Source organism: Nicotiana tabacum, chromosome 6, assembly GCF_000715075.1.
Source record: "Nicotiana tabacum cultivar K326 chromosome 6, ASM71507v2, whole genome shotgun sequence".
Lineage (NCBI taxonomy): Eukaryota > Viridiplantae > Streptophyta > Magnoliopsida > Solanales > Solanaceae > Nicotiana > Nicotiana tabacum.
Window position 1 is genome coordinate 62,595,120 of NC_134085.1, and position 13,206 is coordinate 62,608,325.

At 36.0% G+C, this 13,206-nt stretch overlaps 1 protein-coding gene across 1 annotated transcript; it reads right to left on the bottom strand.

Moving 5' to 3' along the window:
- Positions 1-544: 544 nt before the first annotated feature.
- On the bottom strand, positions 545-8,894 carry LOC107780246 (GDSL esterase/lipase WDL1-like). Its single transcript, XM_016600777.2, has 6 exons — positions 8,636-8,894; positions 6,951-7,028; positions 6,403-6,543; positions 6,085-6,161; positions 5,814-5,963; positions 545-936 (listed from the first exon to the last, which is right to left on the bottom strand). Exons 1-6 carry the CDS (start codon positions 8,744-8,746, stop codon positions 723-725), a joined length of 771 nt encoding a protein of 256 aa, XP_016456263.1. The 5' UTR covers positions 8,747-8,894; the 3' UTR covers positions 545-722.
- Positions 8,895-13,206: the final 4,312 nt, after the last annotated feature.

Here is a 13,206-nt window from a genome sequence, read left to right on the forward strand (position 1 = left end):
GACTAGTAGATATAATGACCAAAAAGGTTGAGTAGTTAGTGTTTATATTACTCGGGAAAAGAACGACAAATGATCTTTTGGTACTACTTTTCCTAAATGCAGTGTAGAATTAACTCAAAAAAGAATTTGGTTGACGAACAAAAATCTGACTATTTATTTCTTTTTGTTTCTCCACTGTTTACAGTTTTAGCACATATCGCTCCCTCTAGTTTCTTTCTGTTAGCTAGAATTTGTTTTCCATTGTCATAATATTTAAAAATTTAAGTCCTATGGGAGAAAACCACATAAAAGATTCTCGTTTGGCATAACTATTTCAACTCAACACCTTTTTTCCTAAAAAGATTTTACAAGGGATATAACCTCCTTTGAATATGCGTTACTGCAGGCAACTTGAGGAACAAAACTCATTCGCCCTAGTTACAATCACACGATCTCACTATATATTTACAACTAGCAGCACAAAAATTAAATTTATTAACCTAATGTAATTTACTATGAATAAAGAATTAAGAAGGAAAAAAAATCTAAAAGTTTACCATTCGAATGAGAAAGAAACTACCACTATATGTCTATATCTTCTTAGAGACAAAAGAGAGACTGCAATTATACCATTACAAGGTAAGTTCTATTAGCCAAAAAAAAAAGTAAATTCTGAACTTCACTCCCGTTTTATGCATATACATTCTTTATGTTTCAATTACGCAAAAGCTTGCAAAGGAAATCTAATCCCATTGAATTTCTCGATGGTATGTCCACTCGGATGGGTTTATTGTGGTTTTGCCATCCGCAAGAACTAAATCATAAGGTGAATCTTCTGCAAATTCTGTTGGCATGGATTTCCAGTATAAACTAGGCGTCCACTCAGCTTCCTTCAAAACCTTGATGATCTCTTCAACAACTATTTTACTCCCTGCCTCCGCCAAGTGAATCCCATCCCTGTTTAATTTTTTTTTTAATAAAAAAAAAAACTAGCTGAGGACATATTTAAACATGATAGGATGGAATTTGCAAAAGCCTCTTCCTTATACTTTTTGATTCTTTACATGATATTGATATTTAGAGTTATTTTAGTAAAACTATGCTACACACACCAGTGTTTCTTCTGTGCATTCAGAAAAATGGAGATCAAGGCACAACGAAATATTGAAGCAATCAGAGACTTGTGATTCTGGCAATGGAGAAAGATTGCCCTATAATCACTGAGACAATATTCTACCTTGTTTGTCAATCAAGATTCCAGGATGCGGATAATGATGACTACCCAAAAAAATACTGTCAAAGTAGTGTAGTGAACATAACTCAGCATTCTTGAATAAACTACAGATATAAAATACTTTGATCCAGCTAGAACTTGTGTACCAGAGCCATCATGTATAGCACCATCAAAAACTAATTCAGGATATCTTATGGAGTAATTTAGAAAGCATAACTAGAGCCATGAGACAATAGTGGAAGTTCAGTTTCCGTGGGTGATGCTAATAAACAGTACACATCTAATGGGGAAAAAATTTCCCATGTGACAGCAGCAATTCAGCTCACACTGAAGATCTCAAACCAGATCTTCCAAACAATTGCAGGAACCCTATTTGAAGGTGCATAAAAAAAAATTGAGTCTAGGGTAGGGTCGAAGGCGAGGAATGTGGACGGGTATAAGCTGTGGTACTGAGGTAAGAATGGAGTGGGTATCTTGGTGGATAGGGATCTTAGAGAGTCGGTGGTTGAGGTTAGGCGGGTGAATGACAGACGAATGTTTATTAAGTTGGTGATTGGTAAGTACACCCTCAATGTTGTTAGTGCTTATGCGCCGCAAGTGGACTTGGATGAGGAGGTTAAAAGGGGCTTCTAGGAGAGTTTGGACGAGATTGTGCGTAGTATTCCACCCGCTAAGAGGTTATTTATAGGAGGGGATTTCAATGGCCACATTAGGTCGGCTGCTAGTGACTATGGCGAGGTGCATGGTGGCTTCGGCTTTGGGAATAGGAACGGAGGAGGTTCTTCGATGTTGGATGTCGCTAAGGCTTTCGAGCTGGTGATTGCGAACTCGAGTTTTCCAAAGAGGGAGGAGCATCTAGTAACTTTCCAAAGTTCGGTGGTGAAAACTCAGATTGATTACCTCCTCCTCAAAAGGTGTGATAGAGGGTTGTGCAAGGATTGCAAGGTTATCCCGGGTGAGACCCTTGCGACCCAGCATAGGCTCTTGGTAATGGACGTCGGTATTGCGATAAAGAGGAAGAAAAGGTATGCTCGTGGTCAACCGAGGATTAGGTGGGGAGCCTTAACTAAGGATAAAGCCCCGGAGTTAGAGGGGAGATTATCGGCTATGTGTGCCTGGAGGAGTAGTGAGGATGCCAGCGCTATGTGGGCTACGACGGCGAACTGTGTTAGGGAGGCGGCGAGAGAGGTGTTAGGGATATCGAAGGGTCACTCTGGCAGGCACCAAGGCGACTGGTGGTGGAATGGTATAGTCCAAGGCAAAGTGAAGGCAAAGAAGGAAGCATATATGAAGTTGATGGGGAGCACAAGCGAGGAGGAGAGGAGAGCGAATAGAGAGAGGTACAAGGTAGCAAGAAAGGAGGCTAAGCTGGCGGTCACGGAGGCTAAGGGCACAGCGTTTGGCCGACTGTATGAGGAGTTGGGGGAAAAAAGGCGGGGATAAGAAGTTGTTTCGACTGGCTAAAGCGAGGGAGAGGAAGGCTCGTGAGCTGGATCAAGTGAGGTGCATCAAAGACGAGGACGGTAGAGTCTTGATGGGGGAGTCCCAAATTAAACAGAAATGGCAGACGTACTTTCAGGGTCTTCTAAATGAGGAAGGGGACCGATATATAGAGCTAAGGGATCTGGGGCATTCGGAGAGTCTCCGAGACTATGGGTATTATAGGCGTATTAAGTTGGAGGAGGTCGTGTGGGCTATGCGTAATGAGTAGGGGCAGAGCGACCGGGCCAGATGAAATTCTGGTTGAGTTCTGGAAGTATGTGGGTAGAGCAGGCTTCTAGTGACTGACTGGGCTTTTTAATGTTATTTTCAGGACAAAGAGGATGTCGGATGAGTGAAAGTGGAGTACAGTGGTTCCGTTGTACAAGAACAAAGGTGATATTCAGTGTTGTAACAATTGTAGGGATATCAAGTTACTAAGTCATACCATGAAAGTTTGGGACAGGATGGTGGAGGCGAGGGTGAGGAAGACAGTGTCTATATCTGACAACTAGTTCGGGTTCATGCCGGGTCGCTCGACTACAGAAGCTATCCACCTTATTAGGAGGTTGGTGGAACAGTATAGGGGTGTCAATGGATATTTAAAAACCGACTAAACCGATCGAACCGTACCGTACCGAACTGAATTTTAGGTTTCTTTTAATAAAACCGTAGGTTTTTATATAAATCTACAACCGTACCGATAATTAGGGTAGGTTTTTTATTTTATGAAAATAAACCGAAAAAATACTGAACCGTACCGAATAAATTTACAATGTGAATAATATATTTATATATTAAGTTTAAAAATAATAAAACATTAAATTTTTCTTGGGCCTTCGAATTATGAAACAGTTACAAACCAACACGTAATTAAACTTAAAATCCTCCAAACCTATTTTGATACTCCTATTAAAACTAAATTATTTTTAGAATGTTCACTACCAAGAAACAAGGTATTGTGTATGAGTAGCAATCTATAATATATTGAACATGTTTCCTTTCGTATGATTTTGATTTATCTTCTTGAATATTTAATCTTCTATAGACTTTATTCTTGAATCCCAACTTAGTTAATATTTTTCACTCGTGTGATTTTTTTTTATTTGCTTAGTTTCTTTTATGCTGATGTAGAATTCTTTCATATTTTCTTAATTCATCACCTTTTAAACTGTAAAAATATCTAGAGAGTTTTGCTAAGTCCTAAAAAAGTATGCATGTTATTGCATTCTACTTCTACTAGTGACTTTTACATGACATTAAAAAAATTACCGAAAATTTACCGGACCGTACCGATACTGAAGAGAAACCGACATGATTGGGACGGTTTCGAAAAGTCCAATTTTGGTTATACATAATAGAATAACCGAAAATTGATATGGTATAAAATTTAGAAAATAACCGGCCGAACCGATCCATTGACACCCCTAGAACAGTACAGGGATCGGAAGAAAGATCTGTACATGGTGTTTATTGACTTGGAGAAAGCGTATCAAGGTCCCTAGGTAGGTGCTATGGAGATGTCTGGAGGTAAAAGGTGTGCCGGTAGCTTATGTTAGAACGATCAAGGACATGTATGATGGAGCTAAGACTGTGTTAAGACTGTGGGAGGTGACTCAAAGCCTTTTCCGGTTGTTATGGGGTTACACCAAGGATCTGCGCTTAGCCCGTTCTTATTTGCCTTAGTAATGGATGCACTAACACACCATGTTCAAGGGGAAGTGCCATGGTGTATGTTATTCGCTGATGACATAGTCCTGATTGATGAGATGCGGGACGGTGTTAACGAGAGGTTGGAGGTTTGGAGACAGGCTTTCGAGTCTAAGGGTTTCAAATTAAGCAGGACTAAGACAGAGTACCTGGAGTGCAAGTTCAGCGCAGAGTCGAGGGAAGTAGGCATGGACGTGAGGCTTGGATCACAAGTCATCCCCAAGAGAGGTAGTTTCAAGTACCTTGGGTCTGTTATTCAAGGGGATGGAGAGATCGACGAGGACCTCACTCACCGCATAGGAGTGGGGTGGATGAAATGGAGGCTAGCATCTGGAGTCTTACGTGACAAAAAAGTGTCACCGATACTCAAAGGTAAGTTTTATAGGGCGGTGGTTAGACCGGCCATGTTTTATGGGGCAGAGTGTTGACCGGCTAAGAACTCTCATATCCGGAAGATGAAGGTAGCTGAGATGAGGATGTTGAGGTGGATATGCGGGCACACTAGGATAGATAAGATTAGGAATGAAGATATTCGGGAGAAGGTGGGCGTGGCCCCTGTGGATGACAAGATGGGGGAAGCAAGACTCAGATGGTTCGGGCACGTGCGGAGAAGCCTGGATGCTCCGGTGAGGAGGTGTGAGCGGTTGGCTTTGGTGGGTACGAGAAGAGGTAGATGACGGCCTAAGAAGTATTGGGGAGAGGTGATCAGGCAGGATATGGCACGATTGTTGATTTCCGAGGACATGACCCTTGATAGGAAGGTCTGGAGGTCGAGCATTAGAGTTGTAGGCTAGGGAGGTAGTCAAGTTTCTCCTTCTCCATTCCGAGGGTGAAGCGAGTTTGAGTAGGTTGGTCTTAGACGGCTTGTGGTTAATGTAGAGTCCACATTACCCTTACTGTTTTCCATAGCTCTGGATCTTAGTTGTTGGTTATTGTTATTGCATGTCATCTATTTTATGGTTTTTAGGATGTTGTCACTATTTCTATGGTTATGTTGACGATACTGATGAATTGTCTTTTCTTGTTTTATTTCCATCTTCCTGAGTCGAGGGTCTATCGAAAACGGTCTCTCTGCGCTATCGGGGTCGGGGTAAAGTCTGCATACACACTACCTTTCCCAGACCCACTAAGTGGGACTTTACTGGGTCGTTGTTGTTATTGTTGACAAGGGCAAAAAAAGAGCATCCCGGTGCACAAGGCACCCGGCATTCTCGCAAGGTTTCGGAAGGGCCGCACCTCAAGGGGTAGTCTAGGACAAGCCAATTAAATATAAAAGGAAGCTAATTTTCATCTTCATAAAACAGAACAAGATATGAAATTAACTGAAAATTTAGGGAAACAAAACAGATTAGATTATCGCAGATGTTTGGTAGATAAACAGAGCGCACAACAGATAGATAGATTGACTTACGAAAAGCAAGCAGTCAACCAATCTTCCCTTTTCTGAAGTGCTGTCCAAAGATCAACAACCTTCAGATTCATCTCATTACACAGCTCTATACAGGCATCCGAATACTGTCGACACAACTCATTTGTCCGAACCAACTCACTGAAGTATGAACTGTTTGCAAAAAAGATGACAAACTTGTCCCAGTAATAAGAAAAAGGGGAAATCAAAGAATGGAACTTCGAAACAAGTACATAAAAAGATAAGATGACACTGATGATGGGCATTTAATTACCTTGTATTTTCACGAACTCTGGCCTCATCAACAGGTGGACAACTGAGAAAGATAATGCGAATATTCTCTGAGAGGCTCTAATCATCCCCACCAAAAAGAAAACGAGAAAAGAAACCAGGGATCAATATCACTGTAGTTCGTTTACACAAGTGAAACCCAATTTATATAACTGAAATAATTTAAAGCTTTCTAAAACATTATATCTTAAGGTCTTCTGGTTGTCTTGAACCAGCTAACCATTCATGTGTTTCCAGATAAGAACAGAAAGTGTGGCTCGAAAACAAAGAAAAACGAAACTCCTGTAGTAAAATAAGCAACCTTAAGATGAGTTGCAATTTTTCTCATGTTCTCAATGTACTCTGGAAGAGGTACATGAGGACCTAATCCAGATGAATGAGGTCCCATTGAATCATTACCACCAAAGTAAACAATCACCAATGTGGGCTGAACAGCTGCATCCTGGAAGAGGAAAAACACCATCGAGAAGTAAAAAGTTAGTATACTGGAAGTGTCTCCCAATATCAGATATCCAGATGAGATTTTAGAGTGATTGCACAAATAGACGGGTTTGCTATCGGAAATTCTTAAAAACTCCATGATATCGATCCAAGAAGAGACCTTGATGATCTTTTGATTTGTAGATGATGTGAACCAAAAGGTATTACTAAGTTCTAATGCAAATAGCACTATTTCTTGCATATATTTCGTAGAAAAGGTTGTTTGAATAGCAATATTAAGCATCATTTTCACTGATAATAAAAGAAGAAATAAGGCAGAGGGAGCACCTAAGCACTTATGTAACAAGCTATGCTTAACCTTTTTAGTGAATTTCACACTGAAGAGATATTGGGGAGAAGATGCAATACCTTTGGAAATACTTGATCAAGGACCTGTAGAGCACGTCTGGAGTTCCAACCATAGTAACCTCGCAATATTACGTCTGCCTACAGTAGATTAGAAGGTATTACTCTCTAATCTCAACAAAGGCAAGACACACTGCTTAAGTGAATATAACTGTGATATAAACTAGCTTGCCAAAATTTGTTAGTGCATGAGACACAACTTTGTGAAAGAAGTACTTTTACAGTAAATGTTGAACCTGAAAAACCTCAATATAAGCACTGTTAAGATCACAACAACAGAGCACTCAAATTTCCCTAGGTAATATGTAGTCAATATCAGAACGAAACAAACAAAGCAGTTTTGTAGTCATAAGTTCACATCAAATGAAACTTTCATCTGTTATGTCTCGGGTAATAACTTCAAAGAAAATCACTTAACGGACAATGCTGGAAAGGCTAAGATCCCAATGATGAGAAAAACCAGATATGCATAATTTAACATTCAAAATTCTACGATAACCAAAAGAAGAACGGTCTAGCAAGAATACCTACAATTGCAGATCAGTAAAAAGAGAGAAAAAAAAAACATTATGAGATGAGGATGCTTGATTTGGTAGTAGTCTTCTCTGCAGGCATATATTTCATTAAAAAGAACGTGGGACCTTACTGGCTAATTGATATCAGAGTTCAGTTAAGTGTAAGAAAGGTCAGAAGCACAAGACATTTTTCGAAAGTAATTTCTTAACATCATGAAAGGAAAGAATTGGAAGATCTTAAACAAAGTGTGGAAGTAGTTTGGCAATCATTGTGGATATCTATAATCCTGGGTTTCTTCATTAGTAATAGAATTATTTAGCCATTAGAAATGTAATTTGCTATAGTGTCTCTTTACTGTCAGACAACTAGGTTTACTTGTCATGGAAAAAGTACTTGATTCACTTGAGAAAAGGATCTTAGATATTTGAGTATACTGGAAAACATACACACCCTGCAGCACAAAGACATATTTAATTACAATCTCATAATTTCAACTTATTGTGGGTATCAATGTCCATAATCTAGTAAGGCTAATCACAGTTAGAACACACATTTTTAGGGTGACTCCGGCCATAGAAGAAGAGCTTCTTCAACAAATTCTGTTTCATTTTTAATGCAACCAAAATTATGCAACTCAAGCAGGGGTGACTAATGGCATTGTTGATAAAGTAATCTCCTTCCTCACTTGCAAGAAGATTGATATCCTAGCTTTTGCTTTCTAAGTTTTATAATTGGTGCATATAAACAAAATTGGTGTATTCTTCTTTTTTATCTCAGATTAATTTTATTGAAATAGTAACGGTTGTTTTTTCAAGCCAAATGTGAACTTTTTCAAAGCCATTACTATGGCGTTCTATCGGAATAACTCTACCATTAAAACCAGAAAACAAGTGTATCAAAACAAAATTGCTAAACATAAACCTTTTTAGCCTCTTTCCCCTATTCCGCCCTCTAGTTCTTTTGGACCTTTCCATAAACTAAAAAATTCTTGAATGTGGATGCACAAATAGAAGTATAAACTGAACAAAAATGAAATGTAAATAAAAAATGTATACTGAATTGATTCACGGAGTAATTACCATGAAATGATCAAACATCTGAACCGTAATCGAACAAACCACCAGCACACACACATTAACACGTAAAACGCACACACAGAAAGGGAAACATACTTTACGAGCATAAATGTCGGAGAGGATGGAACCCCAACCGCCATTGCTGTAACTGATCTGAACAATGGAGGATCCAAATAGAACGAATTGTGGCCTCTGTGGTCCCACCATCACAACCTCAATTTCTCTGCTATGATCTTAGTTTTGAGTGGGAAAAGTGGCGGTGGTATTGCTATTAGGTAGAGTTCAAAGCACCGTATATTGTGCTTATAATGCGGTGATTTTGTGGCTTTTCCGTTATAAATAAACTCTTCCCTCCCTGTCTGTCTTCTCTAATTTTTGTCTCCTCCTCCTTATGATATGATTTGATCTTCTTTACCATTTTTGTATATATTTTAACTTATTTATTGTAGACTAGTAGGTTAATAACTAATTTTTACCTAGTTGCTAATTAATGTTATCATGAAGATTTATTTGTAACTATGTTATAAGTTTAATTCTATTATACAAATACTACATTGTCGGCATAAAATTTCAACTTGGAGTGGTATTCTACCAATCCGGACATCAAAAATGATGTGAGTGTATATGGAAACAATGATAATCTTTGGAAGTGTCAAAAAATGTCGCTCAAAATAAAGTATCATTTGGTGGATAGGCAAGGATATTAGTTAACCCACCTTTTAACACCACCATTTTGGTATATACTTTATGCTTGTATTAATTAATACTCATAATCAAACATGGGATAAATACAATTCCAAATTTTATTTCGTGATTAGTACCTTCATTTCCGGCATATCTACCCCTTCGGGTAGGGGTAAAGTCTGTGTACACAGTATCCTCCCCAGACCCCATTAGTGAAATTTTACTGGATTATTATTGTATCTTCACTTCCCCTAAGTATCTAGTTCGCCAAAATTTGAAAAAAATTATCTCAGATGAGTAATACATTATGTAGAGAAATTTGTACCTATGGCTCTGGCCAGGCTTTTTGAAGTATCTAATTTTGTACTCCTTTTGTTTCAATTTATATACCATAATTTAATTGGGCATCAAGTTTAATAAGGAAATAAAAAAAAATTAAAACTTATGATCTTAAACTATCTTGAAAATTCTATGGATATTAAAGTATGATATTAATGGTAAAAATGAATTATATAAACGTTAAATTGTATTTAAATTTAAAAGGATGTCATTTTTTAAAGAGATCTAATAAGAAAATAATGACTGGAGAAAATATGTTCTTTGGTTATTCAAAATATGTTTTAAATGGACAAAGATTGAAATAAGAAAAATGTGACAAATGCAATAATACTTAAATGTCTTTAATTAGTTTGTTGAATTTTCTACCTACTTCAGTTACATATTGTCAAACGGCAAAATAAGGAGTTATGAGGCCAACAGGAAACTGTTCACCAGTCCTTATAGCAGCAATTGTCGGAGCAAAGAGGAAAAGCAATATCATCACAAGATGATTAAAATCTATTACTAACTTTTAATCAAAAACCTCATGTTTGAGTAACAGAAATGAAATTTTCTTGATAAACAAAGCTTTATCCTTCTATGGGCCTACCTAAACCGTAAGTTAGCCCATTAAGGGTGTGTTTAGTATGAAACAAAATATTTTCCAATTTTTTCATGTTTGGTTGGCTTAAATATTTTGGAAAATATTTTTCCAATCAACTCATTTTCCTCCAATTGGAAGAAAATATTTTCCCTAACAAGAGAAGGGAAAATATTTTTCAAAACTCTTTTTCAACCTTCCCCACCATATTCCCCATCTCTACCACCCACACCCACACATCCCCCCACCTACCGACCCCACCCCCGCCCACCCCTAACCCCATCCTAAATAAAAAAAATTATTTATAGTACTTTATTTTTAATGTTATAGATAGATTTTTTTTTTTTCATTTCAACAAATGAGTATTTTCTTTTCATGATATAAAAAAATATTTTTTTCCATTTTAACAAAAAATTTACTTTCTTTACGTAATGTAGAAAAAGTATTTTCTTTCATTTCAATAAAACGAATATTTTTCTTTTCATTATATAGAAAAAGTATTTTCTTTCATTTCAACAAAATGAGTATTTTCTTTTCATGAAATAGAAAAAATATTTTCTTTCATTTCAACAAAATATTTTTTCCATTTCAACAAAATGAGTATTTTTTTTTCATGAGGTAGAAAAAGTATTTTCTTTTATTTCAATAAAATGAGTACTTTATTTTCAAGTTGTAGAAAGAGTACTTTTTTTTCAACCAAAAAAAAGAGTATTTTCTTTTTAGCTATAGAGCACAATTTTTAATGTTATTTTTACGTAAAAAAGTAAAGCACCACATTAGTTCCATTAAGTTTTTGTGAATTTTTAGAAAAATAATTAAATTCTTGAAGAAATTGGAGTCTTAAGAACATTAGATATTTGGCGAAGGGGGTGAGGGCGGAGGGGGGAGGCGGGAGGGGGGAGAGGAGCTAGGAAACATGTGGACTTGGGGGAAGAGGAGGGTGAGGAGACTATCATAAAAAATAAATTTTAATCTCTAACCAAACACTAGAAAATATTTTTCAGAAAACGTTTTTCACTCACCAACCAAACAAGAGAATATAAGTGATAAAACCACTCATTTTCCATGAAAACATTTTCTAGGAAAACATTTTCCATGGAAAACATCTTCCTTCATACCAAACACACCCTAAATTGCAAATACTTGATAATTATAATACTCCGTCCATTTCATATTAATAGTCATGGTTACTAAAAATAGTTGTCTCAAATTATTTGTCATTTTAGAAGTTCAAGAAAAAATTAATTATTTTTTTCTTTTTTTACCCTTAGTAATAATTGTTCTTGAAGATAGAGACAATATATAAATAGAATAATATTCAATGAAGAGAGATTATATCTTAGACATAAATAAAGATAGAATAGTCTAATTCCTTTCCTAATTAATATTTTTAAGATGTTTGTAAAAGAGAAACACGATACATAATATAATATAAGACGAGAGTATATAAAAAAACATAAAAGCAGTGCACGGATGGGAGAGAAGTTAGTAAGCAGGCACCACAAAATTATAAGACGCATCTAATTTTCTCAACTACCATTCTATTAACATTTAATGTGTATGTCTATAACTATGACTTCACTATCCCAATAAATAAATAGTTCAATCCTCAACCTGCTCAAAACAGGTGGATATAACGTAACCCTACCTCCATTCAACCACAACTGAAAAGTATATCATGTTCCCCGGGATATATATATATATGCTCCAAAGAAACTAAACTAATTAAGTTGGTTTTCGATATATTTGAACCTTACCAATAATATTTGTCTGTTTGGATTGATTTGGAGGTTTTCCGGTTTACTGTTTTTGAACACCAAAGTCCGGAGAGTTTTGTAAGACAAAAGCTTAAGATTTTATGTGTCGCGTGGAAAAAAGAAGAAGAATAGGAGCCCGTTTGGGCATGAAATTTTTTTGCTTTTTTTCGAAGTTAGTGTTTGGCCATAAAATTTGTATTTTTCACTTGAAGAAGAACTTTGAAATTTTTCGAAAATTTGAAAAACTCTAAGTGGGCGTTTGGACATAAGAATTATAAATTTCGAAAAAAGTAAATTTTCAAATAAAAATGGTTTTTAAAAATTAGAATTGTGTTTAGACATGAATATAATTTTGGTTTATTTTTTAATTTGTGTGAGTGATCTGAGTGAAAATTTTGAAAAATAACTTTTTGGAGTTTTTCAAATTTTTGAAAAATTTCAAAAATCATCTTCAAGTGAAAATTGAAAATTTTATGGCCAAACACTGATTTAAAAAAAAGTAAATTTTTTTCGAAAAAAGTAAAAAAAAAAAAATTACTCAGATCACTCACAAAAATTCAAAAATAACCCAACATTATATTTATGTCCAAACACAACTCTAATTTTCAAATACCATTTTCACTTAAATTTTTTTGAAATTTTACAATTCTTATGTCTAAATGCCCACTAGATTAATGAAAACGTTAATGTAAGCTGAAAAAAGACAGAGAAGGAAATGGAAGAGAGGAGAGAACCATAAACAAGTTGGAAAAAATAAAAACATAAAAATATCATGTCATAAATAGAAAAATCAAACTACTTTAGAAGCAACCATTAAGATAAAATAGAAAAGAGTAAAAGAACGACTGAAGCAAAAATCAATGGAACAGTAAAAAGAAATAAAAGAAACAAGGAAGAAAAATTCAATGAAAGGAAGAAAATTGAAAGACGAAGCAGGAAAGTAAACTGGGTTTCAATTCATACCCAAAATGAAGGAATTACAAGCATATATAAGGTTGCGGAGCTCAGCACCTCTGACATTCTCTCTATCAAATTCTAAAAGAAATGATATGGACTAAATGTGAATAAGACAAAGTAAATTAGGGTACTTATGTGTAACTATAATAACAATGGACGGGGAAACTTAAGGGACTCAAGTGTCTGACTAACAAACTTTAATAAAACACTCCAGCTTAACTAACTTAACTAACGGTATTACTAACTCAGCAAGATGTACATCCTCCGCAAGCTTCTCTACTACATATTCATATCAGTTCTCCCGTGTAAAAATCTCCCTTGTCCTCAAGGAAGGAAAGATAAAAACCTCA